At 56.5% G+C, this 23,757-nt stretch overlaps 3 protein-coding genes across 3 annotated transcripts; 1 reads left to right on the forward strand and 2 right to left on the reverse strand.

Annotated features, from left to right (window-relative positions):
* Nucleotides 1-768: 768 nt before the first annotated feature.
* Nucleotides 769-8,348, reverse strand: BESB_060430 (DEAD/DEAH box helicase domain-containing protein; the record flags this gene model as incomplete). The annotated part of the gene is made up of 9 exons (XM_029364457.1): nt 769-877; nt 1,405-1,649; nt 2,079-2,147; nt 2,585-2,832; nt 3,300-3,469; nt 4,019-4,128; nt 4,557-4,670; nt 5,321-5,733; nt 6,728-8,348. 9 exons carry the CDS (start codon nt 8,346-8,348, stop codon nt 769-771), a joined length of 3,099 nt encoding a protein of 1,032 aa, XP_029219165.1.
* Nucleotides 8,349-10,227: 1,879 nt separating this feature from the next.
* BESB_060440 (polyA polymerase) lies at nt 10,228-14,182 on the forward strand (the record flags this gene model as incomplete). Its single annotated transcript, XM_029364458.1, has 7 exons — nt 10,228-11,379; nt 11,745-11,990; nt 12,190-12,354; nt 12,660-12,749; nt 13,053-13,082; nt 13,542-13,821; nt 14,139-14,182. The coding sequence occupies 7 exons, from the start codon at nt 10,228-10,230 to the stop codon at nt 14,180-14,182; spliced, it is 2,007 nt and encodes a 668-aa protein (XP_029219166.1).
* A 2,981-nt stretch (nt 14,183-17,163) lies between these two features.
* On the reverse strand, nt 17,164-22,095 carry BESB_060450 (uncharacterized protein; the record flags this gene model as incomplete). Its single annotated transcript, XM_029364459.1, has 6 exons — nt 17,164-17,860; nt 18,334-18,428; nt 18,713-18,771; nt 19,366-19,549; nt 20,249-20,771; nt 21,098-22,095. 6 exons carry the CDS (start codon nt 22,093-22,095, stop codon nt 17,164-17,166), a joined length of 2,556 nt encoding a protein of 851 aa, XP_029219167.1.
* Between the last annotated feature and the right edge of the window lie 1,662 nt (nt 22,096-23,757).

The raw sequence follows: 23,757 nt of genomic DNA on the forward strand, positions 1-23,757 counted from the left end.
TGGCAAGAGAATTGCTGCGGGGGAAGCGCGGTCTACAGAGAGAAGCCTCCTCTGCATGCGGAACGCCAGGCGCCTCTGCCGCGCTGCGAGCCGCAGCGGCAGCACGTGACCTTTTTTCGATTTTCAAGGCTATGCAAATCGCAGGCCAAAGATATCCGGCGACTCTCAAGCAGTTGCTCGATTTTTTTTGAAAGGTGGATAAGCCGCTGTGAATTACAAACGCCTCGAGTTTCTCATGCAACATGTTGTGTAGAGCTGCATTGGTTGCGAATCCAATCGTTAAAAACACAGCAGGTAGTCTCCATGCGCGATAGCCAATGGCGGTCTACGAACAACAAAATCACTCGCCTGCAACTCCAACGGCGAGAGAGAGAGACACCACACAGGAGAGTTGTGGGCGACCCTCCGCCGCGGCGAACAATGCGCGCACAGAATAACACACAGTCTCGCACAGCTGTGCGAACGCCATGCACTATCACTCCGAACTCCATTCCAGCTCCCTTCAATCGTGACTCATCAGCTGAAAAGTCAGACAGTCGAGGTATATACAAACACATATATACACATATACTGACTGGTCGATGAGCACATACATATGTGTATGGACAGTGAGCTTCGCCGCCGTATACATACATATATATACATACTTTCATATATAGCTGTATGCAGAAACACATACCCAGGCTTGCATAAGCAAAAGATAGTCTATATAGATATATATGGGCGCACATCTGAGTTCTTGAGGATCCGCACGAGGACGCCCTTCCTTCACATTCTTGATATGTTTCTCTGGTGTTGTTTGATCGCCGCAACCGAATTGAGGACTTCCCCTTTGCGCCGGGAACCCAACAAGATCGCTGCACGCGAATGCGCGCGCCTGAGAGAAGACACGCGACGCGCAGACAAACACCGGATGTAACAGACACGTACCATAACGACTCGATGGAACGACAGGAAGCACATCACACAAAAGCCAGGCTCACCGAGAATGCAGAGCAAGGCTCGTCTCGAGTGAGCGTCGGCGAAGCAACACACACGCATGCATGTGCGTTCTTTGCTGCGCGTGTATCGATCGGCGCACTGAGTATTTCCATCCAGCGTGACGACGGCATTTCCGCAAAAAGACACCCTCGCCCACAGGCGCGAATCTGTTTAGAATAAATACTGACATAAATCTATTTATTTCATGTGCATATATATACAGTACGCAGAAGTATGTCTGTGTGTGACATCGGCACGATCTAGCTGGAAGGAAATACATACATACATATACACATGAATATATATAGATATTTGCAACATATATTTATAGAATATATATGTTTGTTTCCAACACAGCGGAGGCAGCGCGGTGTGCGCAGGTCAGTCTGCAGCTGCCCAGCTGCTTTCTCTGCAGCGACGCACTTCATTTTCTCCCACGGCAGCTTCACGCGCTTGCGGCGCCGGCCGAGGCGCTTGGCTTCATCGGAGAGGAGGAGCCTCGGCATCTGCTCAAGAGGATAGACTGGTGGCCCGTTGATCGCGCCGATGGAGGCGGCTGAGGCGCGCGGCTCTGAAAACGCGTCGCCGTCATCCACGACTTGGTCCGCGTAGACCACTGCGACGTCTCCTACGTAGCCGTTTGTGCTCTTCGAAACGAGCCCTACAGCCTGAAAAGAATGCCAGAAACTCAAACGCAGGTGCCGCGAGCCGCAAGCACCACACGCGCCAACACGCCAGCGCAATTTGCGATGTGTCTCCCCCCGCTCCGGCGCCATGCAGTGAGACGGGACAAGCACATCTCACAGGCCGACTCCATGCATGTATACACATGTACGGGCAGGCAAACGTACACATTACTTACATTTCTCTAAATGTGTGTCATTCTATGTATCTTTCTATCTATCTATGTCTATCGATATCTATCTACACGTGAATGTGGGTAGTTCACTGCGTCATTTCGCGCATAAATTGTAGATGAGAAAGAAGAAAAACTCGCCGCGATGCATGAGCTCCAAACATTATGTGGAAATTTCCATCGAGATGACACCTGCAAACATCTCGCAGCTGCGCACCGCCCAGAGAGGATGTTTCCTCACGTCCAGTTTTGCGGAATCCGGAAGGCGCTGCCGCAAGTAGCGAGCTGCCGCAGAAATGGATTGTATCCTCTGAAAAAGAAAAAAAGCTGCATAGGCTCAGGTTTACATCTGAGTGATCCTACGGCTTCAAGCCGGCACAAGCGCGCCACGTTTACAAGATTGTAATCCTCGCGATCCTCGCGCTCTCTCTCAACGCCTGCTTCGATTCTCGTTTACGTCCTTCCCCTCTTCATCGCTCGTGACTCCTCAATCGCCTTCTGCTGCAGCGGCGCGCGTGGGCTGGCTTCTCGCGCACGCACTCGAGGAAAGTATTTTCTACGGTGTTTCCCGCCGCTGCTGCTGCAAGTCTCTTTGTTACCGGTAGCGCCGATCTATGCGCCTCTAGGTCGCCGCGCCGCGAGTGCATCCGCTCCATTTGTCGAGTCGCTCAAGGCAGACTCAGTCCTGACTCCGACGTAAGGGATGCGAAGGAACTCAGGGTCTAGCTGCCGCCTTGTGTGTCTCACCTCGTGTGTGGGGTCGTAGAGGAGCACAGCGACGTAGCCCTTCCGGCCTGAGAGAACTGAACGCGAAACAGCTTCGTCCTCGCTGCGCGCGTTGCCCGCCGCGCCGCGCTGCAGCCGCGGCAGCCGGTGAGAACCGTGGAGGAAGGCGAGTGCCGCCGCGAATACCGCTGATCCATGGGCGTTGAGCAGCGCCTCCGCGCGAGAGAGGAACGGAGCGGAGACCTCGGCCTTCACGTCGAGGATCTCGTCTGCAGAGAAACAGCCGCAGCGACCCAGGAAGCGCTTCACTGCCCGAAATGCGAACGCGCGAGACTACCGAGATGCGCACAATTCGAGATGCAACGGCAGAGCGCGACGTCGGCACGAGCCTAACGACATCTCGGTGCATGCAGAGAAAGATGAGCCTGCACCTGCGAACTCGAGTCGTGTGCTTCTCGCGATTGAAACCGAGAGACACGCGTCTACGCACTTGCGCGTTGAACAGACGGCGCAGGCGAGCGACCTCTTCCGCCGGCTCCAAGCACGTCGCAGAGACGCGATCGCAAGCCTCCTGCCCCCCCTCTCCGTCGCGGACTCGAGGCGGCCTCTGCAACGTCCCGCAGAAGAGACAGACGCGTCAATCAGACTGCGAAGCAGCCGCGGACTACAATCTTCCACGTCGCGCAGGGATCGAGGGGACCCCGCGGTTTGCGGTTGCTGCGCGACAGCCACTTACACAGAAGTCGCGAAATCGTCGTTTCCTGCTCCTGCACCTGCGTGGGCGGAGGCAAGTTGATAAACGAAACCTGCGTCTCCTGCGAAATCCGAGAAATCCGCTCGCGCTCTGTGGCGCTGTAGAGCATCACGCTGTCGCCCGCGCGCCCGCCGCGGCCTGCGCGTCCCGAGCTGCAGGCCCACAAACGAAAAATCGCCAAAAATCCATGTTGCCTCTGCGCCGAGTCGCCAACACATTCACGCAAAAAAGCCATGCAGAGCCCTTGAGGCATCGGAGCTGTTTCCTCGGTGAACTGTGCCTCGCTACTGACACGTGGATATATATATATATATATATATATATATATATATATATATATATATATATATATATATATATATATAGGTATATGCCCGTGGATATATGCGCTTTGTATCTGCGTGTAGACGGTGGATCTCTGTATTGCAGGCAGAACGTCCTGAACCGTGACAGAGAGTGGTGATGCCAATCTGCGTCGTCGCATCAGGCGGAATCCACTGAGACGACGCATGCAGATGCAGCCTCAGGTGTCAGCTTCCATCTCTCTCACGCGTGTGCAGAGTGCCTGCGTCGTCGCATTCCTTTTCTGCGAAGTTGTCCGCGCGTCACTCCAGCTGCTTACGCAGGCGCGTTTCGCGAGCTGTGGCATGTCCCTGGAATTTCGTCCCCGAGTTTGAGGGGCTTTAAACAAAAATCCTCACCGGTGAATGTAGGTCGTCGGGTCAAGCGGAGGCCGCAGCTGGACTACGAGCGTGACGGACGGGACGTCGATGCCGCGCGCCGCGACGTCAGTTGAAATCAAAATTGAAGCCTGAACACAAAAAAACCAATTTCACGCCCTACAACTGAGAAGCGGTTGCGAGGCGCTTACACCCCCGCGTACGCATGTTGGAAAAAAGAGAAAAAAATCGCAGAAAAGCCTCCACATCGGAGGGGGGGGGGGGTCGCTAGCAGTAGATGCAACGCGAGGGTGCACTTTCACATAAACGCGTTTTTCAATCTGACTGACGAATGGGTTCCCTTTGGTCGCGTGAGATGCGGCGCGGTAGCCACAGATATGCAGCGGACACACGGACAAGCCTGAGAGAAAACAAACGCGTCAAGCTCTAGACACCTCCGCGCAATCACCAAGACCTGCTCAGGGCATATCTTTTAAAATATGTAAACATAAACATATATACATATAACTAATGAGGTAGGAGGTGAGTGTTAGCCGCTCGATGTGTCTTTTTTTCTCACCTCGCCACTTCGAAATCGGCTGAGATTCGCGTCTCGCTGCTCGTGCTCCAGCCCAGCATGCAACGCCGCGACTCGCCAGGAGCTCAAGAAAGGATGCTGGACAAGTTGCTCAACCTGAAAAAAAAATCGAAAGCAGCTTCGAGATCATCAACCAAGGTAAACCAGCCCGAAGGAACACGTTGCGAAGAAAGCAAAACGACAGTTTCTCGCTGGCTGCAGACTGTGCATACCGACGTCTGCAGATCAGCCTACCAGTCAATGCAGAAAAGAATATACATACCTAATACATATAAATACACATATAAATACCTAATACATATAAACACACACATACATACACGTAGGTAATAGTGTCAAGATGTCGTTTGTTGTAGTCGTCGCCGCGCGATAAATCTGTACCTATACATACGCGCCTGTGCGTTCAGGTGATTCACAGCTACACATTCAGGTCAATGCATTTACAAATCCTGTAGGAGAAAGTAAAATCAAGATTTTGGCGATTCTGAGTTTCAATGCATGCACCCCGGCGGGCGCCTAGTCCCGCCGTCAAACTCTCTCCACGCTATCACACGCACAGACACCTTCACCGACTCGTCTCCTCTCCCGACACAGAACCTGCGCATGCGCAGACATGCTGATTTAGGGTCTGGAGCACAGCACACATCCCCCAGACTCTTTCGCACGACGGCGTGGGCGTGGCTGCTGTCTTCCTTGATTTATTGTCTTGCCTTTCAACTTGCCTCTTGCTGCGTTTCAACGAAGACGATGCACTTTGCTTCTTCGATTTTGTCGCCCTCTTCGAGTAGCTCAATGCCGCCCGCGGCACCTCCGCTGCCGGCGACCCTTGCCTCGCCCGCGCGCGCGTTTTTCTGCTTCTCTGCATCCGCGCTGTCGCCCTCGCGACCAACCTGCTGGAAGTGGGGAGAGCGCCGCCTCTGCGCGGAGGCAGGGAGAGCCTTTGCCAGCAAGTAGAGCAGCACGCGGAGGCGCGTTTCACTTTCGCAGTGGGCGCCGCGCTTCGAGGAGATTTTGCACGTGAGATGCCGCACAGTGTCGCTGCAGAGCGACGCTGCGGAGGGGGCCTCTCCCTCAGAATCGTTAGCCCGAGCCTGCGTCTCGCCCTCCGCTTCACCCGCAGGCGACGGCAAGAGAGGAGACGCCGCCGCAGCCTGATGCCCTGCGCGAGAGAGCGAAAAACACAACGCAGCGCAAGATGCAACGCATCATCAGACAGATGCGAAGAGCGCCGCAGCCGCGACGCGGATCTGCCGGTCGAAGGCCTCTCTCGTGCGAGTCACTGTTTTTGCCTGCGTGAGTTTGAATGCTCCTGTAGGTGCACAGCATGCACGTCTGGAGGTCTGCAGGGGAACTCATATATTTGTTTTTGGAAACGCAGGAAGCATCTTCAGAGGAGAAACGAATAGGCTCTGGGCGACTCTGAAACACCGCCAAACGCCTACATTCGCCGATATCTGTGCGGCAGCCTCTGCGCGGTCGACGCGTCTAGGCGCCGGCGACCACGAAAATGCATCTGCGTGGACGAGCCTATCTCCACGCGTCGCATATCACAACTTGCATGCAAGCTCGTATGCAAAAACGTGCCTTTAACACTGCAGCTCCGCGTTCTCGCGAACTGGCCAAGACACGCTGTGAACTATATTTTCATATATATATATATATTTGTATGCACAACCTGGGCATATATACGAATTTAATGGTATAGGCTAAGAGATTAATCGGAGATTTATGCGAATGGAACATGCATCACGAACCGTTGACGGAGGCACTGTATCCAGTGCCTAAACCCTAAACTGGGCAGATCAGAACTCACCTGAGGCAGACTCAACCGAGCCAGCTAAAAAATATACTTTTATATAGACAGATATAGACAGAGATAGATAGGCAGCTAGGAAGATAGACTCATACGGAAATAAGTAGACAGAAAGACAGGTAGATCTGTGGATAGATACAGAGACGGATAGAGAGATATATGGAATACTTCGAATTCAACTCATGAGAGTATATATATATATATATATGCTTGCATTGCTAAATAAATATCTGAAGGGCGTGGCATCGGCTTTTAATCGAAAAGCGAAAAACACCCTGCACGCATCTTCTCCCGGGGCAAGAACAGACCAGACGCGTCGACTGGATTCGCAATGTCCCACCTGACGGGAGGCGCGCAGCTTTTTTGAGCAGGTTGATGACTGTGGCGTGTTTGAAGTGCGCGTCGAAGAGCTGCTCGAGGTCTCTGGGGAGCGCGGCGGTGAAGATCAGGGTTTGAACGCGCTGGCGCGGATACTCGCGCGCCTTCGCCTCGCGCGTCACGTCCTGCTTGCCGTCTGCGCTGCGCTGCGTCTCCGCTGCTTCTGCCTCCCCCTTGGCGAAGAAGAGCGCGCTCATCGCCTCGGCGTAGCCGCGGCGGAGAAGCGCGTCCGCCTCGTCGACGACGCAGGTCTTCAAGGCTCCCAGGCGAAGGTGCCCTGCGCGGAAGAGCTTCTCGCACCGTTCGGGCGTGCCGATCACGAGGTCGAGGCGCCCGCTGCGGCGGGAGGCCGCGAGAAGCAGCTCTTGCGTCTGCAGCGACGAGTAGGCGGAATCCAAAATGACCTGCGAGAGCGTCGGCGCTAGCGCCGCGACCGTCGCCGCCACCTGCCGGCAGAGCTCGCGGGAGGGCACCAAGATCAACACAGAGGGTCCGCCTCCCCCCCCTCCCCCTCCCCTGCCGCTTCCGCCCCTACCGGGCGACCCCGGGAGCGCCGAGGCCTCTGCGCCCTCTGCGAGCAGATCGCCAGCCGCGTCGCCGGCGACCGACCCGCGCGCCTGTCCCAGGCGACGCTGCAGCAGAGGGAGGAGGTAGGCGAGCGTCTTGCCGGTGCCGGGTTTCGCGGCGGCTGCGACGTCTTTGCCCAGCAGAATCGGCAGGAAACACGCGTCCTGGATCTGAGTGAGGTGCGTAATCCCCAGACCCGACAGACTCTGTTGAAGGGACGCCTCCAGCGGAAGACGCGACACGCGACGGAACTGGGCAAACAGAGGGCCGCGGCGCCCAGGGGAAGAAGCGGAAGAAGAAGAGACAGACGCAGAAGGAGAAGAGGGAGAAGAAGAAGACGAACGAGAGGGAGAAGACAAGGAAGTGGGGGGAATTCGCTTGGTGCGGCGCGCAAGGCCCTCCTCTGTCGAGTGAATGAAGGCTGAGATCCAGTCGCTGCCTCGCGGCGGCGAGGGAGAGGAAGAAGCGGAAGGAGAAGAAGAAGAGGAGGATGTGGAGAGCGCGCGAGACGGCGCACACGGTTTTTCAGCCTCTGCAGCCCAGCAAGGAGCAAAGAGGAGATCCTTCCTAAAGGTGCGGCTGCTGAGAGCGCAGGAGGAGGAGCTGCAGGCAGGCGCTGAGACACTTGCGCCAGAAGCGCGAGGCCGCAGCGCCGGTCGAGAAGACGAGAGAGGCAGGGCAAGCCTCCTCGCGCGAGCCACGAAGGAAGAAGCCGAGTAAGGCGAGCGAGACGTCAAGAGGCTGAGTGCGCACGAGGCCGAGAAACTGCTAGAAGAATCTGAGACTGGAGCGGGTCGGCGACGCGGAAACGAAGACCGCGGGAGAGGCAGGGACGATGGAGAGACGGTTTCTGTCGACTCAGGTAGGGAAGGAGGGCGCGTTGCCTCCTCACACGCGGCCTCGGCCGCTACCTGCCTCCATAGGGAAAAAAGCCGGCGAAACACTGCGTCACTCCCTCTCCTTCTCTCAAAGGAGTGAGAAAAGGATCGCGTCGACGCCGCGAACATTCGCCGCATGCTTGCAGAGGCCCAGGGGCGCCGGCGGAGGTGGTTCACGAAGCTGTTTCCTGGCGCCGCTGCCTAGTCGAGATGCGATGAACGAAAAGAAAGAGCAAGAGAGAAGCAGTTTTCGCAACTGAGCGAAGGAAGGCATGACGGGGTGTGGAGCGACGCGCCCGTTTATGCTCACTGCGAGTCGAGGAAGACGCCAGAGAGAAAAAACCGAAAAGAAAAAACCGAGTCACGCGGGGGGGCACCGCCCACGGAAACTCAGAGCGAATTACATCACAGAAGAGAATTCAGAATGGAGAAACAAATACCTGCATTCAGCGCGTGGACCCCGCTCGTGTGCGGCACTGACCATGGACACATGGCAAGTCTCTGCGCTGCGGTGAAGTACAAGGGAACGGTCTGCTTCAATACAAACAACCCAACACGCACAGCAAAGCTGATAAAGAGAGACAGGGGCACAGATTTAGCCATATACACATACACCTCGAATCCATGCACACATGTCTGTCTGTATATATATGTAGATGTAGACACGTCTATGTGTACCTGTGTTCTGGTACATGGAGGTGTATGTATTGGTGTGTGCCTAATAGTGTGCTGCAGAGTAATTCATGCCTGTCGAGGCGAGACGATCGCGTAGACGTCATTACTGCGCAGCCCTGAGGCGCAGCAGTTTGAGCAGAGGGCTGGAGCGAGGGGAGGGGAAGGCTAGAGAGGCCATCTGCCGAGAGAATGCCGCGAAGAGAAGGACTTCTTCGCACGGACATCCTCGCACGCGCTGACTCCGCGCCGAGACTCGCCGAGAGGAGAGCTGGAGAAAAAAATAGCATGCATGGAACGACGCCTGTGAACTTGTGAGCGAGTTTCCACCGAGCGCCTGAGTTTTCTGGGCGCGCTGAATTTTCCTGTATTTTTTCTTTTTTTCGCGGAGCCGCGTTCTCTTTTCGCATACGCGCGACGAGAGGGCAGCCGTGCGCATGCAGGAAATGCGCACCGCGCGTTCGGAGGCGCGACGCCGACGACGAAGGAATCCGCGAAAGCAGGTTTTTCTCCTCTCTGAATTCGTCTCGTGACGCGATGACGCGTGTCGAGATTGTCCAGAGAGGCGATTTGCTTTCGGCGTGTCGCGTGTCTCGGCGGTGCGCGTGATTGTCCTTCGCAGGAGCGGCGCAGGGGAGGAGGATTTACGTTCGACGGCCCCCCCGTCGTTCTCGTTTGATTTTTTGGAGAAACTTCACGCTCCACTCACGTGTCTTCTCCCTGCCGTGTCTTTCGCGGAGGCCTCAGCCGCGGCTGACGTGGAGTTTTTTCAAAAATCCGACCCGCGCCCTCCCTTGCGCGAGTTTCTCTCTCCTCGCGCTTTGGAAGTCGTCGTTCTTTTCTTGCTCAGTTTCTAATTTGTTCGCGTCGGTTTTCTAGTTCCAGTTCTGGTTTTCTCCTTTTCTGTGTATCGCAACAGTCGCCTTGAGTTGCGGAGGAGTCGAGAGCTTCGCCTCTGTGACGGACTGTGTGGCGCGGCGGAGCGGCGCTCGCGGGCAGCGCGAGGAATTCTCGGATTTTCCCAAAGAATCCCTCGATGAGCCGCACTTGTCTCTGCTGGTGAAGGCGAGCGGAAGCGAAGAGGCGCTTTCGCGTGGCGCAGGCTGCAGTCCCGCCTTTGCGGCGCTTCGTGTGCTTCTTTCCCCCTCTTTTTCTCCTCCTGCTTCTGCCTCTTCTTTTCTCTCTGCGATTTCGAGTGAGGCAGGATGCCTCGCTGAAGCGGCGTGCCTCGCACGTGCTCCCGCACTCGCCCACGTCGCCAGCCTTCTCCTTCTCCCTTCTTTTTCGTGTGCCTGCGAGCTGGGTAGATTCCGTTTGGCGCACGTCCTCCTCACCCGTCGCCAAGATGTTGGAGTCAGCCGCTTCGTCCTCCCTCACTTCTGTCGCTTCTACTCCTGCAGTGCGCATGCTCACCGCGCCCCCCGACCCAGCTTCTTCCTCTCCCTCGTCTTCTTCCTCGTCTTCTTCCTCGTCTTCTTCCTCGTCTTCCTACTCTCCTGCGTCCATTCCTTCTTTTTCTTCAGTTCCTGCTGGCGATGGCGCGGCGGTGGTCTCGCCGTGGGTGCGGGCGATGGGCGACGGCCCTGTGATCACGCAGACGAATCCATATCTGTATGGCGTGACGAATCCAGTCAACATGAAGTTGCCGCAGGACGCAGACATTCAGCGCAGCAACGAGTTGATCAGCGTGCTGCGTGCGCTGGATCTCTACGAGACGGCAGCGGGCAATCTGCAGCGGGAGCGAGTGCTCAACGAGCTCAATCGCATTGTAATTGAGTGGATTGTGGAAGTTGGCATGGAGCAGGGGCTGGATGAGCGCGAGGCGCGGCAGGCAGGCGGGAAAATCTTCACCTTTGGCAGCTACCGACTGGGGGTCACAACGCCAGGCAGCGACATCGACACGCTCTGTGTAACGCCGCGGCATGTGACTCGCGAGGCGTTTTTCAAGATATTGCATGCGAAGCTGCAGCAGGATCCGCGGGTGCGGAAGCTGACGCCGGTCCCGGACGCGTACACGCCGGTGCTCAAGTTCAGCTTCGACGGCGTGGAGATCGATTTGCTTTTCGCGCGGCTTCCGCTGCCGGCGATTCCCAGCTCCTGGAACTCGCTGGAGAACGACCTGGTGCTGCGCCACGTCGACGAGAAGACGGCGCGCAGTGTGAACGGCTCGCGCGTCGCAGACTTGATCCTCAAGCTCGTGCCCAACCGCGAGACCTTCAAAGTCACGCTGCGCTTCGTCAAGCACTGGGCGAAGTCGCGCGGAATCTACAGCAACGTGCTCGGCTACCTCGGCGGCATCAGTTGGTCTATCCTCGTCGCGCGCTGCTGCCAACTGTACCCAAACTTCGCCCCGAGCCAACTCGCTCACCGCTTCTTCACTGTCTACAGCATCTGGAACTGGCGCAGCAGCCCCGTGCTCCTGTGCAAAATCAGGGACCAACCTGCGGTCGACGGACTCTCTAACTTCAAAGTCTGGAACCCGAAAGTAAACGCCCAGGTAAAGCGCCTACCGAGCGACGCGGCGCCTGTGAAGCAGAGAGAAGGCCAAACGCCGCAGAGCTGCGCCAGACAAATCGCGAGGGGCGACGACACAGTCGACACGAGTCCCTGTGGCGCCGGCAGCGCGGCGCGCGGCGAGGCGGAGACTCCTCGGTTTCTGTGTTCGTTTCGTATTTTGTTTAGGGTTTAGGGTCTTCGGCACTGTCGACTTTAACCTTCACCGTCTCTTTTTCGGATTTGTCTTCGATTTACGACCCCTGCACTACTTCACGCGGTGACTCGCGGCGGGGCTTCGGCAGCCACGTGCCCCGCGTCGCGTGTTTTTTTCAGTTTGCAGAGCGTGCGGTTTCTCTCTCTCTTTAGGACCGGCACCACCTGCTGCCGATCATCACGCCGGCCTTCCCGGCGATGAACAGCACCCACAACGTGAGCCTGTCGACTAAGCGCGTGATTACAGACGAGTTCGCGAGCGCGAAGAAGATTTTCGACTTGTGGGACAAGAAGAAGGAGATCTCCTGGACGGAGGCGCTTCACTTGGTGCTCAAGCCGCTGGACATCGCCTCCTTCAAACACTTTCTCGAACTGCAAATCTTTGCACAAAACGAAACGGTGCGCCGCGGGGGAAGGAAGGCTTGGGCGACTCCGCGCTCGTGCAGAGGCGGCGTGCTTTTCTTCTCGCTTCTCGCTGTCTCGACTGTCTTCCAGGTGCGCCGAAAGGGGGGGCGGTGCTCGCTCGTCCCCTGGGCGCTCTCTGCGCTCCACTGTTCGATTCTTCTCTGACGGGCGTGTTTTTTCTCAACTGCTTCAGATTCATCGGAAGTGGCTCGGCTGGGTGGAGTCCAAAGTCCGCTTCCTCGTGAGACAACTCGAGCGGCTCGCCTTGGGGCCCGCGTTCGCGGGCGCAGGCGGCGCGTGCCCTAAGGGCGAGGCCGCGATGACGATCCGCCCTATTCCCTGTTTCTTTCCCTTCGAGGTCAGCACGAAAGCAACTCGAGACACGACCTGACTATTTGCGTGTCTGTGTCCTCTGCAGTTTCTCGCTATCTGTCTATATACGTGGACGTCTGCGTGTCTGTCTGCGTAGATGTAGACTGGGTGATATAGCCGAACCTCTGTACGACGGTATATGTATATGTGTATATTTCTGCGCTCGTTTCGATGGGGAGTACGTGTGTCTGTCGCTGTATGTTGTCTGCATACGTCTTCCGCGTGGCGGGGCGGCGTGAGAGGCGCTGCGGCTGACGGTTGTGCAGAGCGGCGCATTTCTTTTTGTGTCAGGAGCCTGGCTGGCAGTTCGCCTCCGCTCTGCTCGTGGCGCTTAACTTTGCGCAGCAGCCATGCGTCATCGACCTCCGGCCTGCAGCCGCGGTGAGATCTCTCAGCTGCAACTTCCGAGCGTCTTCCCCCGCGCAGCTCTCTCCACTGTGCCGCGCTGTCTGCACGCCGCGCCACTCGTGGATCGCTCTGCGCGTTCCGCAGATGCCGCATACACATATACGCATAGATACGCAGGCAACTATATGTATATATATATATGTATAGGTGTATTGTGTGTGGGCATAGTTTTGCTCTCTTGTGTATATATTCGTGTGAGACCGACAGAGGGAGCGTCCGCTCGCGTTGTGGTCTGGTGTTTACTCCGCTTCCTCGCTGTGTGTGCGCGCGCGGCAGGAGTTCGTCGACCTCATCAACCAGTGGCCCGTGAGTCAGCCGGCGCAGAAAAAACGCCGTCTGCGTCTCTTTTCGCTCGCGTCGTGCGAGAATCCGTGCACCGCCATGCGGTTCGGGCTGCTCTGCAGCAGGGGCTCGCCCGCCGGCGTTGTGTCTTTCGTTCTCCAGCTGCACAGAATTCCATCTACCTGTGCAGCGTTTGAAATCAATCTTCGCGTACGCAGGTGCTTTCAAGTATATGTAATCGCAGATGGATGGCGGGCGCTGTTCGCGCATGCTTCTTGAATCGCGCGAGAGACTGAGTCTCTCGCTTTCACGTGCTTTCTCAAGTTTCGGCCGCGCATGCGCACATGATAGTCGCGTCGGGGTCTCGGTCGCCGTCGCCTTTCGTTTTCCCTTTTTCACGCTTCGAATCTGTGAGTCATGCATCGGTGCTTCCTGCGGGACCCTAGTCGATGACAGACTGCGAGTTTGAGTTTCCTTTTTCAGGAGCGAGCGCAGCTCGAGGGACAGATTCAGCTGCGTGTGAAGCACGTGCGGCGCTCCCAGCTGCCGGCGTATGTTTTGAAGAAGACGAGCGGTGCGCCCGCCGCGCCGCGGCCTCCGGGATCTCTCCCCGGGTTGCCTGACGGCGCGGCGGCGGAAGAGAGAAAGCGCGAGCGCAACGAGACCGCCGCGGCGCCTGCGAGTGAAGACGAGCAACAGGCGAAGCGCGCCTGCGTGCAGCAGGACGGCGGATACGCACAGCAGAGGCCGGTCTCAACCGAGCGTAAGCGAACAAAACTGAATGTAGCGCATTCAACTTCCTGATCTCCCTCATCTCCCTCTCCATGCAGGTGGATACACCTGGAAGGTGTGCGAAGCTGTCCGTGAAACGCTTTTTTTCTTGAAATTTTACTCCGATAGCGATGCGTTGTGTGAAGCCATACCCCGGCAGATGTTGAGGGATTCTTGTTTTCGCTTTGGCGCAGCTGCGCGGGGCGTCGTCTCGGCCGGCCGGCTGCGCACGTCTCTGTGCAAACTCTGTCCAGAAATTTGTCGCGTGTGTGTGTGTGTGTGTGTGGTTTCTGATTTTCCCTTTTTCAGCGAGAGCCAAGCGCCCGGGTGAAGGGTCACCTGTGGCGGCGTGACGTGCGGCTTGAGGCTCGCTTCGAGGATGCCAGTTTTGAACTTTTTCCTCGTCTTTGGGCGCGTCGGCGGCTCAGGGGGCTTCTGGCACGGCACCAAGGGGACGATGCAGGTGCCGCGTCCATCTCAGTCTTCCGCTCTTCGCGCTCGCTGGAACCGGACGCCAGGCCGCCGGGCGCCGCAGCTCCATGCGCTGCGCTGCCTCGTCGGTGGGCGTTGCGTCTGCGCAGCAAGGTTCACTTGTTCTGTTGCCTCGCGTTCGCGGGCTTCGCGGCTGAAGAAGTCGTTGCCCGCATGCCTGAGAAGGGCACGGGCGCCCCTGACGCAGGGAACGAAAGGAGAGAGAGAGGAGGGGGATGAGAGGCAGGACGTGGCTACGCAGCAGGGAGAGGTCGCGCGTCTTCACTTTCGCCGGAAGACAGGCTGCGCGTGGCTCGGGTTCCCTCTCTCTTTTTGCGTGCCGCGGAGCTCTCTGCACGCGTTGCTCCCCCGCGGTGGCTGTGCATGCAAAATGGACATACATATCATATAATATTATATTCATACGTTGATATTTTGCAGAAGAAATAGTGAGTATATGTGCGATCTGCGGATGTATAGGGCTCTCGTAAGGCCCAGGTCGCCGGCGTGCATGCGTTTCGAGACTTTTCGGCGTCTGGTTGCGTCCTCTTCGAGAGTGTAGAGTTTCGCGTTTCGCGCCGCGCTCCCTCCTCCCAATTTCGCGCGTTTTACGCGCCCGCGTGCGGTGCATGTAGGCACGCATCGACGTGTGCGGCGACTCTCGAGTGCTTCTGGCGTTCCTTCTTCTTTCGTTTTTCTCCAGGCTCGCTGTTTTTCTAGCTGGAAAGTGCAGGCGGGGGGCGTCGCAGCGCGGGCCGTCCGCGGCCTGTCGATGCGCGCGATGAAGAATGTGTGTGGAGACGTACACAGCTGGATAGAACTTTGCCACGGCTCGTTTTATTCTATTCCGGTCTTTCCTTCCTTTTCTTGCTGGCGACGCGCGTTTCGGTTTTTCGCGCAGTCTCGAAACGCCTTCGCGAAGACCAGACGATTTCCTCTTTCCAAAGAAAGCAGAACATGCTAGGGAGCGATCCTCCATCCTGTGTAGCATGCACCCGCGCGACCTGGGGTCCGCTGATGTCAGTCGCCTCTCGGCGCTGTCGTGCGTCGCAGGCCGAAGCAAAAAAGACAAGCGAGCTACCGGTGCCGAGACTCGCAGAGCCCTGTGTTTCAGTCTAGTGACGTTCGCTGGATCGGAGAGCGCATAGCGCCGCGCGTAGCTTCAGTCAAGTAGCTTTGCTTAGAGTTGCGGATGCCCTAGCTTCAATATCTCGCTCATTTCCGCTCACCCGAAGGATCGTACTTAAGCTCTATTGTGTACTGACAATCCCAACTACATATAAATTACATACAAGAAGCAAATCATTTCTCGACACCGAGAGTGCTCAGAATGACTAACGCTATGAGATCCTCGAAGCCAAGTTCACACTTCTGACCTGTCCTCCACGCAAGACACTCTCTCTTATCAATGCTAGAGTCTGCGAAACACTGCTGGCAGCCGCGGACACGACCGACACACGTGAGACTCTCGCGTAAAGAATCGCGAGGCCACGGCTCCTCAGTCTAGAAATAGAACGTAACGTGGAAGCTGTTCGCTCTGTGGGGATGCATGAGCGGATTCCTGCGAAAGGCACGCGCGATCTGAGGGAAACTCTTAGTATATCTTTGCGACTGCAGATTACGCCAAAAAAGATGCATTCATCTGTCGTTTGAGCCGCAACGCGTCCCATGCAGGCAGCCCGCCAGAAAGGCCTCCGCTGCGTCTCGGCGCACGCAATTGAGGGGACGGTTCGACGAGGCAACGCGGAAGGAAAAACTGCAAAGCTCGCAAAAAGCACATGCGGGGATGCACAAGCATCCCTCAGAAAAGGAACTCTCGCGCGTCAAAGAGGCGAAGCTTCACCTCAAGAACCATACATGGCCTCGCCTCTGAAAAAAATTTCCTTCGTTTCTTCTCTCGCGTTGTGTTTCGTATCCTCACAGCAGACAGCCTCACGCACTCTCTTTTCCTCTGCATCAAAAAGCTGTGAAGTGTCCAGAGACACCTCGCCCCCCGCGCCTCTCCGTCTCGCCCTGCGCCGCCTAGTCTGGTGCGTCCTCGCGCTACAGCGATTTGACTCAACGCTGCCGCGCGATCGTTGGTCCGATTTCTCTCTCGGCAGATGAATCCTCACACGCAGCTACACACCACGCAGCCACGGGCATATCTAGCCCATATATAGACACAATATATAGAGAGAGATGCCACAGATATACATACATATGTATATGCGTATATGTGGAAACAGAATTGACCTGAGAGACACGCAAACAGGTCGACGGCCTCCACGCGCCGGGCGGAGTGGATGTGAGGAAAGGAAAGCGGAACAGAGCAGGAGACTGACCCAAGATACGCGCAGATAACGCCCCATTCGCATAAAGTCAAACGCGAAAATAATCTCAAAAAGATTGCCTCGCCTGCTTCGCGCACAGCACTTTCGTAGAGGAAGCAACCGTGTAACATCAACTCGCAAAAGTACCCATTTCTTCATGTATACATATACGTTTATATACATATATTGAAGTACACATACATCCTGAAATACATATATATATATATATATATATATATGTATTTGAATAGACATCGAGTTGTCCATGTAAGTGGACGGAGTTTTATCGCGCTCCTCACACAGTGCGCATCGCACACTGGGCCCGACAGAGCAGAGAAAGATTCCAGGGAGATCCCACGTGCCTTTTGTGTGGCGCGTTTGTTGCTTTTCAACCGCAGGCTGCCAGCCTTCCCCGCCCCCCCCCCCCCCCCCCCCCCCCCCCCCCCACCCTCGCCGTCCCTTGCCCCCCTCTTCTGGGCAGCTGGCTGGATTGTTTTCAGATTTTTCCGTATTTCTACCCACAAAAACGCAGGAGCCGCTTGACCGCGCGCCTAGGCGGGCTGCCCGCCACCGAGCGAGGTGAGGCACTGGAGATACTCGCGCGTGGTTCCGACGCGCGCCTCGCACATGCGGAGGCGGTTAGAGACCTCCTTGCCGCCGGACTCCGTGTGCCAGGTATACAGCCCGAAGAGAAGCGGCGAGGCCGCGAAGGCGTGGGCGAGACGCGCCAGTGCGCGCCCTGAGACGCAGGGCAAGCTGTACGTGGAGGCAAACGCGTATTCGCGCGAAAAGTCGAGGCGCGGAGGCCGCTGAGTCGCCGCCAGAGGCAGCGCGAGGAAGCCGTACAGCGGCAGGTAGAACTGCACGTAGTCGCGGAGAAACACGCGCGCGGCGCCGCGAGCCGCTCCGCGAGAGTCGCCTTGCACAGCGAAGAAGAGAGCCCGCCAGGCGGGATTGTTTCCATGAACTGGCGACACCGCCGGCGCCGTGAGAAGCGCCTGGAGCGGCTGTGGTCCCCAGGCGTCGCAGAGCGCGCCGCCGTCGTTCGACGACGCGGGCGGCGAAGGCGCGGCAAGTGCGGACGACGCAGAGTCTTCAAAGGCCGCAGACGCAGCGGAGCCAGAGGGCGAGTCGGGAGCGGAGGGAGGAGACTGCGGCGAGGACAGGACGCGCAGCGTGTCTGCGTGGACGTGGCCGTAGAGGTGCGCGACGACTACGTCCGAGTAGCGCAGAACGAGCGCGCGGTACCTACAAAAAGGAAAAAAAAAACGAAACAATCTCGAAGCACACTCCCGCGGCGGGGCCTGAGGGAAAGGCTCACGCCCCCACGGCAGCAGCGACCCTCCGCCGCGCGCCGAGCTTTTCGAACCCGGATTCTTTCCGCGTCTCTTGCGCGCCTGTTTGATGCTGTCTGAAAGCTTAAACTGCAAAAAGCGACGCGGACGGCGCGCGCATTCTCGGGATGCCTCCCGTGGCAGGCGTCAACTCTCGCATATGTCGGCTGTCTTGGTTCTTCGCCCCCCTGTCCTTCTGCCGAGCTGTGGGCAGGTGCCTCGCGGTTTCTCGCGCGTGCCCGCTTCCTTCAGCCCCTCTCCTCCCCCCCCTCCCGCCCACTCCCCTACCCTCCAGCCTCCCCTTTGTTCGTTTCGCGCGTTGCTGCCGTCCTCCCTCCCCTCTCTTTCTGTGGCGTTCTTTATGTTTCGCTTCTTTCTTTCGTGTACCTCTCAACGAAAGGGTCGCGCCACTGCTGGATGTGTTCCAACACGCTCCGAAAGTGCAGCGTGACGCCCGGTGGCACATGGCCAACGAGCAGAACCTAAAATTTGAAAACGCAAAACGCCGCTGTCTACGCATACACACACAGGTGTTGCCTCGCATCGCCTCATATGCATGCATCCACGATCCAGAAAGTATACAGAAATCCATCCGAAGACGAGCGCAAAAGGCACACACTACGGCTTAGAGTCGACGTGAGAGGCCGCGGAAAGCTGCGGAAGAACGAGCGTCGAGCCGCACAAGCGATAGAGCGGACTCGAGACGCCGCTTGAGGTCTTCAGCAGCGAGGGACTTTGTTCATTCTCTATAGAAGACGATGTTTACCTGCTCCCGATTGTCGCGGGCGTCCTGAAGCTCCCTCTCCATCCAAGCGAACTGACCGGCTAAGAACAGAAGCAGCGACGCATCGTTGTATCGCAACAGACGATTCATTTTTAACCTTGACACGCTGCCTATCTCAGTAGGGCGGAGTGATTCATTCTCTCGAGAAGGTCTGCCGCCGCGAGACATAAAAACTTGCGTGAAATCATATCAGAGTTTATGAATTTTTACAAAGAAAGAAAGGTTTTCAAACGTGATCGCAAGTTATTCCTCGCTGCGGACCCGCTGACCGCATCTTCGCTTACAACACAGAACGGCGAGCCCTCACTACGCTCAAGAGAAAACGAATATATATATGTATAATTATGTATGTATATATATAATTACCTGGACAAAGCTGGGTGGCATACATTTACGAACGAAGATATATATATAGTTAAATGTCTATATAATTTTCTACAGAAATGCGGTGTTCTCTTGTGATTTTCACTCGACATGTGCCCTAGGTGCTGACCGATGCCTATGCAACAAGTAGACCTCTACTGAAGTGTGCATAGACAGGTATACATATATATATATATATATACAATAAATGGCGCGAGAGAGAAATTGACATCCGTGCAGAGGAGCAATTGGCATGTTTTCGGTTTTCTTACCGGGATCTGATCCTTCCAAGATGTCGGTTTCGCCGCGTTTCTCGTAAGTCATTCCAGTCTTCTGCAGGAGATCTCGAGCGACTTCCCACGCGAGACGAGAGTAAAAAACTGTGTTCAAGCAAAGCACACGGAGCTGCGGACGCGCGGCCAGGCGTGTGCGGTAAAATAAACCGCGCTCGAAGGTCTAACGAAAGAAAACACACGCAAGACAATCACAATCATACATGTATCCATATATCTATTTAGCTGTGTTTACATATGCATATGAACATATACTGCGTGACAGAATTCACGTAAGACAGTAGAAGACACCTAGATTCTGGCATTTGCGTGCGGACCGTGCCACAGCGAAGGCCCCTAAATCCTTCACAATACAGACGCGCGCGCACAAAATAAGTAGAACCTGCAAATCCGCTCACCACGCATATATTCATATACATATATATATATTCATATATTCATATATATATATATATATACATGTCGGACGTTTTCGAGTCGCGCATTCGAGCCTAGATCCTCCCAGGCGAACTTGCACGTATTGGCAGGCCGTGCACACCTCCACGCACTTTTGAAAAACAGATATGCGACTCCACGAGGATATGCCGTCTGTCGAAGTATGCACAACCGCCGCATGCGCGTGAGAAGGACTCAGGGACGGTAATCTACCGTACAAGACAGAAGCCGCTTGTGGAATTGCACGAATACCATCGCATTTACTTTGTAGCCTCGTTCTTGATGGTAATCGAACCCCAACACATGTGAAGTAATGCACACGAAGATGAAAGAAGCGCTTGTGGGAGTATTTATCAGCTCTTTTTGATGATCGAATTTAGAGTATCTCAGACACTATCTACGCATGTTTCTCGAGCTGTTTCCTCACTTCTTTCGTTTCTGGGTCAGCCGGCAGAATTGGCTTCCAGAGTTTGTAAAGCGCGACGCTCCATGCGTTGAGCGTGTCAGGGATGTGATAGTCCGCAGGCAAGTCGTTATTCCCCACGACGAAAATCATCTGCAAAGGCGACGCGGGGTCGGCGGAGGCGTCTGCGGATCTCCCTGCGTCGCTCGCCCCCTCGCTGCCTACTTGGAGTTCTTCTGCACTGCTGTCTGTCAGGATTTCCCCTTCCTCGTCGACGCGCGGCTCGTGATGTTCCCTTCGCGAGGCCGCGCGTGACGCCTTCGTCGCTTTCTTCGCTGCGCCGCCCTTTCCTCCGCGTCGCGCTCTCGAGTCTCTCTGCGCGCGCAGCCGCCGCTGCGCAGTTGCCTGCGAACCTCCTCTGGAGGCCTCTTCTTCTTTCTCAAAACGAAGAGAAGACGACGCCGAAAACAGCGACGAAGCAGCGGGCGGCGCGCGAGAGGAAAAACGAGAGAACAGCGCCTGCGTCGCTTCACGGATGGCGGACATTCTGCGGCAAGCGAAATCACACGCAAACAAGAGAGAAAAAAGGCATTGAATCCCGTCATTTTCTGCTGAGCGCACAGCACATACCAGACCTCGTTTGCAAACATCCCCCCCCTCCCCCGACGCCCGCTGCGCATCACTGCAACTGAGCTGTCGCAAGTGAAACTACATGGTTCGCATGAACTGAAGCAACTGAAGTCCGCTACAGCATCCCCAGCCCTCCCCTCCTCCCCTGCGCTGGCAGAGGCAGCGTTCCTTTGAGCAGTGAGTCGCATCACGGCGAAAGGCGAAACAGGCCAGGCTGGAAAACCTCCTCCCCAGCGCGGCTACCTATTGTCTGGGTCCGAGTCGTCGTAGTGTGCGGCGAAATCGCCAGTGAGAAGCAGCGCCTCGAGGGGGGTATCGTCTGTGTTTTCGAAAACGTCCTCTGCGTTGACCTCGTCTGCGTCGCGCCCTTCGCTCCATCGCGCCTCTACAGGAAACAGCTCTCTGCGCCGCGCTCCCCCAGCCGCATACTCTGTCGTGGAAGTTGCAACCACGCCTGAGGCTCGCTTCGCCGTCGCCTCGTATTCTTCATCGTCGCCGGTTGGGAAATCCGTTTCAGTCGTAAAACCTCGCGCCTCCGCGCCTGCGAGTTCCGGGTTCTTCTTCTTCTCGCCATCTGCAGTTCTCTCCTTCGTCGGGCGCGAGGCCCTGGCGCGCGTCTCCCTCTCGACGCTCTCCAGAAGCAGCTCGAAGAGAAGCGGCGGCGTGTCGCATCCGCCGCGGCCTATATTCGGATTCGTTTCCTCCTCAAACCAGGCCTGACCCATCGCCGGCGCGTCGGCGCGCCCGCTCGCTTCCTCGCGAGGGAGACTCTGGCGCCCACCTGGCTGCGAAGGATGGTTCTCCTTCTCTCGATCGAAGCCGCTCTCCGCAGGCGAGACTGCGGAGGCGGGCACGCGGCAGCAGGCGCTCACGCGCGCAGTGGGCGAGTACAGCGGGTCGAGATGGAGATCTGAAATCCACGCGATGCCAAAGAGACTCTTGGACTTGCTGCGCGAAGCGGAAGCCACGGAATCCGTAAAAGAAGAAAACGGGGAGGAAGGAGAAGGCGGAGAAGAAGAAGGCAGAAGAGGAGAAGAAGGAGGCGGAGAAGTAGTGGCAGATGGGGTTAGCTGCGTCGTCGCCTTCTGTCGCAGGGCGCTCTCCGGTTTCCTCGCCTCCTCAGCGCCAGAGAGAGGCGCCGATGACGCGAGGGAGCCGAAGAAAATGAAGACTACGAAAACCCCCCAGAGCGAGAAGGAGGGAAAGTGGCGCGCGTGCGCGACTGCTTGGTGCGCCTTCATGCTGCATCTGCGAGCTGACCGAGGCGGAAAGAAGCAAGAGTTGAAGGCCGCGCGGCAGGCTAATGAAGGCCGAAGCAAGCGCAAGGGATCCCAAGGCCCCCCAGAGAGATACGATGCTACATTTATTACGGAAAAAAATAAAATGTCAAGCAGAAGAAGCCGCACGGTAACAGTGTACTGGCGGCAGCCACGCGCGCACACAGACACATGCGACGATTGCACCCGGGGAGACGAACGCTTGCGAAGGGCGCCTTCACATAGGGCAGAAACCTTTTATTCTCTCTCTCCTTCTCTCTCTCCCCTCGCTCTCTCTTTTAGTGAAGCGGCGCGACAGGAGACAGCGCGCCGGCTCGCGGTGCCTGCTGTCGGGTGTGTCTGCGCGTGCCGGAAGTCGAGAGAGCTTCTCACATGCGACAGAATCAAGTGCCGAAAATCCGCAAGATAAAGACAAGAACCTTGTCTGGATCGTGCTCTGCTGCGTTGCAGCTATTCCAGACTCTACGTTTCTGTTTAGCTCAATTCTTCGTACAGCCGAGATCGCACACGCGCAAAAAAAACACGCACACGGCCGGCGCGACGCAGGGCAGCAGCCGCGAGGAAGGAAGAAGAAGAAAACGACTAGAGGATCAAGGATCGGCGATTTTTCAGCGGCGCTTCAGCCTCGTTTTCCTCGAGGGCCTTGCGGCTCGGCTACACTCAAATGCCCAGCGCATGCGCGCGAGAGATTTCCGCTGAAGAAAAAACGCGGACGATGGGGAGCTGGCAACTGTGCCGCGCACCGCTGACAGGCAGAAGCTTCTACTAGTTTGGCGCAGCCTGGAACAGCTTTTAAAGTCTCTGCGGACAGCTCTACAGAGTTGAAATTCGCATCTAGGCCTCGCTCGGCGTCGCGGAGCTGTTCACCGTTCATGAGGTCTTCTGTAGGGTCTGCAGGCGCGTCATTCTTTTTTGTAAAGTGAGGTCATTCTGCGAGGCAGCGGCTCTACGCGACAGACACATGCTCTGGCTGGAACGGGATTCCGTCTTCTTTCCGCAGCAGCGAAAAAGTCTTTTTATGCGACATTCCTTCCATGTAAACCGCCCGTAGGTGTCCCGCATGAGGCCCAGCGGTAGCCGTTGCCGCGTACTTTGTTTTGTGAGCTCTGTACCGCGTGTAAATGCAAAGTGCGAGGGCAGATAGACCAGCAGATGCGCGGCGGGAGTGCAGAGACAGAGCGACGTCACAGACGTTCAAACATCTAGGCGCTTGCGTGCGTTTTCGAAAGCAGTGGCGTCGCGTCGTTGCCTGCAGAAAGAACGAGCCTCGAGGCGCTGAGGGGGGCAGCGAGGCCGGAAAAACTTCGAAAGCCGCTGAAAGGAACCCGTCTCGCGTGAATACCGCCAACGCGTAATTGCTTGCGACTGCCACAGGCCGTGGAATTCCTAGTGAGACCGTTGGCGTTTTTGCGAAGCGACAATGCATAGTAGAGGCAAACATCTGTCTGCCGCTGGATCATGGGAGATAACTTAGGAAGAGAAAAAGGGAAATGAGTCCTACGGAGGTGCTTTGGCGTCAAGAGCGGCGATGCGCGCCAAGCTGCGCGCCCATCTCAAAAAAGTGGAATGCATGATAGACACTACACTATACGACGCCCTAGACTCGCGCATGCAAGGTTGACTGTT

Source organism: Besnoitia besnoiti, chromosome V (assembly GCF_002563875.1).
Source record: "Besnoitia besnoiti strain Bb-Ger1 chromosome V, whole genome shotgun sequence".
Lineage (NCBI taxonomy): Eukaryota > Apicomplexa > Conoidasida > Eucoccidiorida > Sarcocystidae > Besnoitia > Besnoitia besnoiti.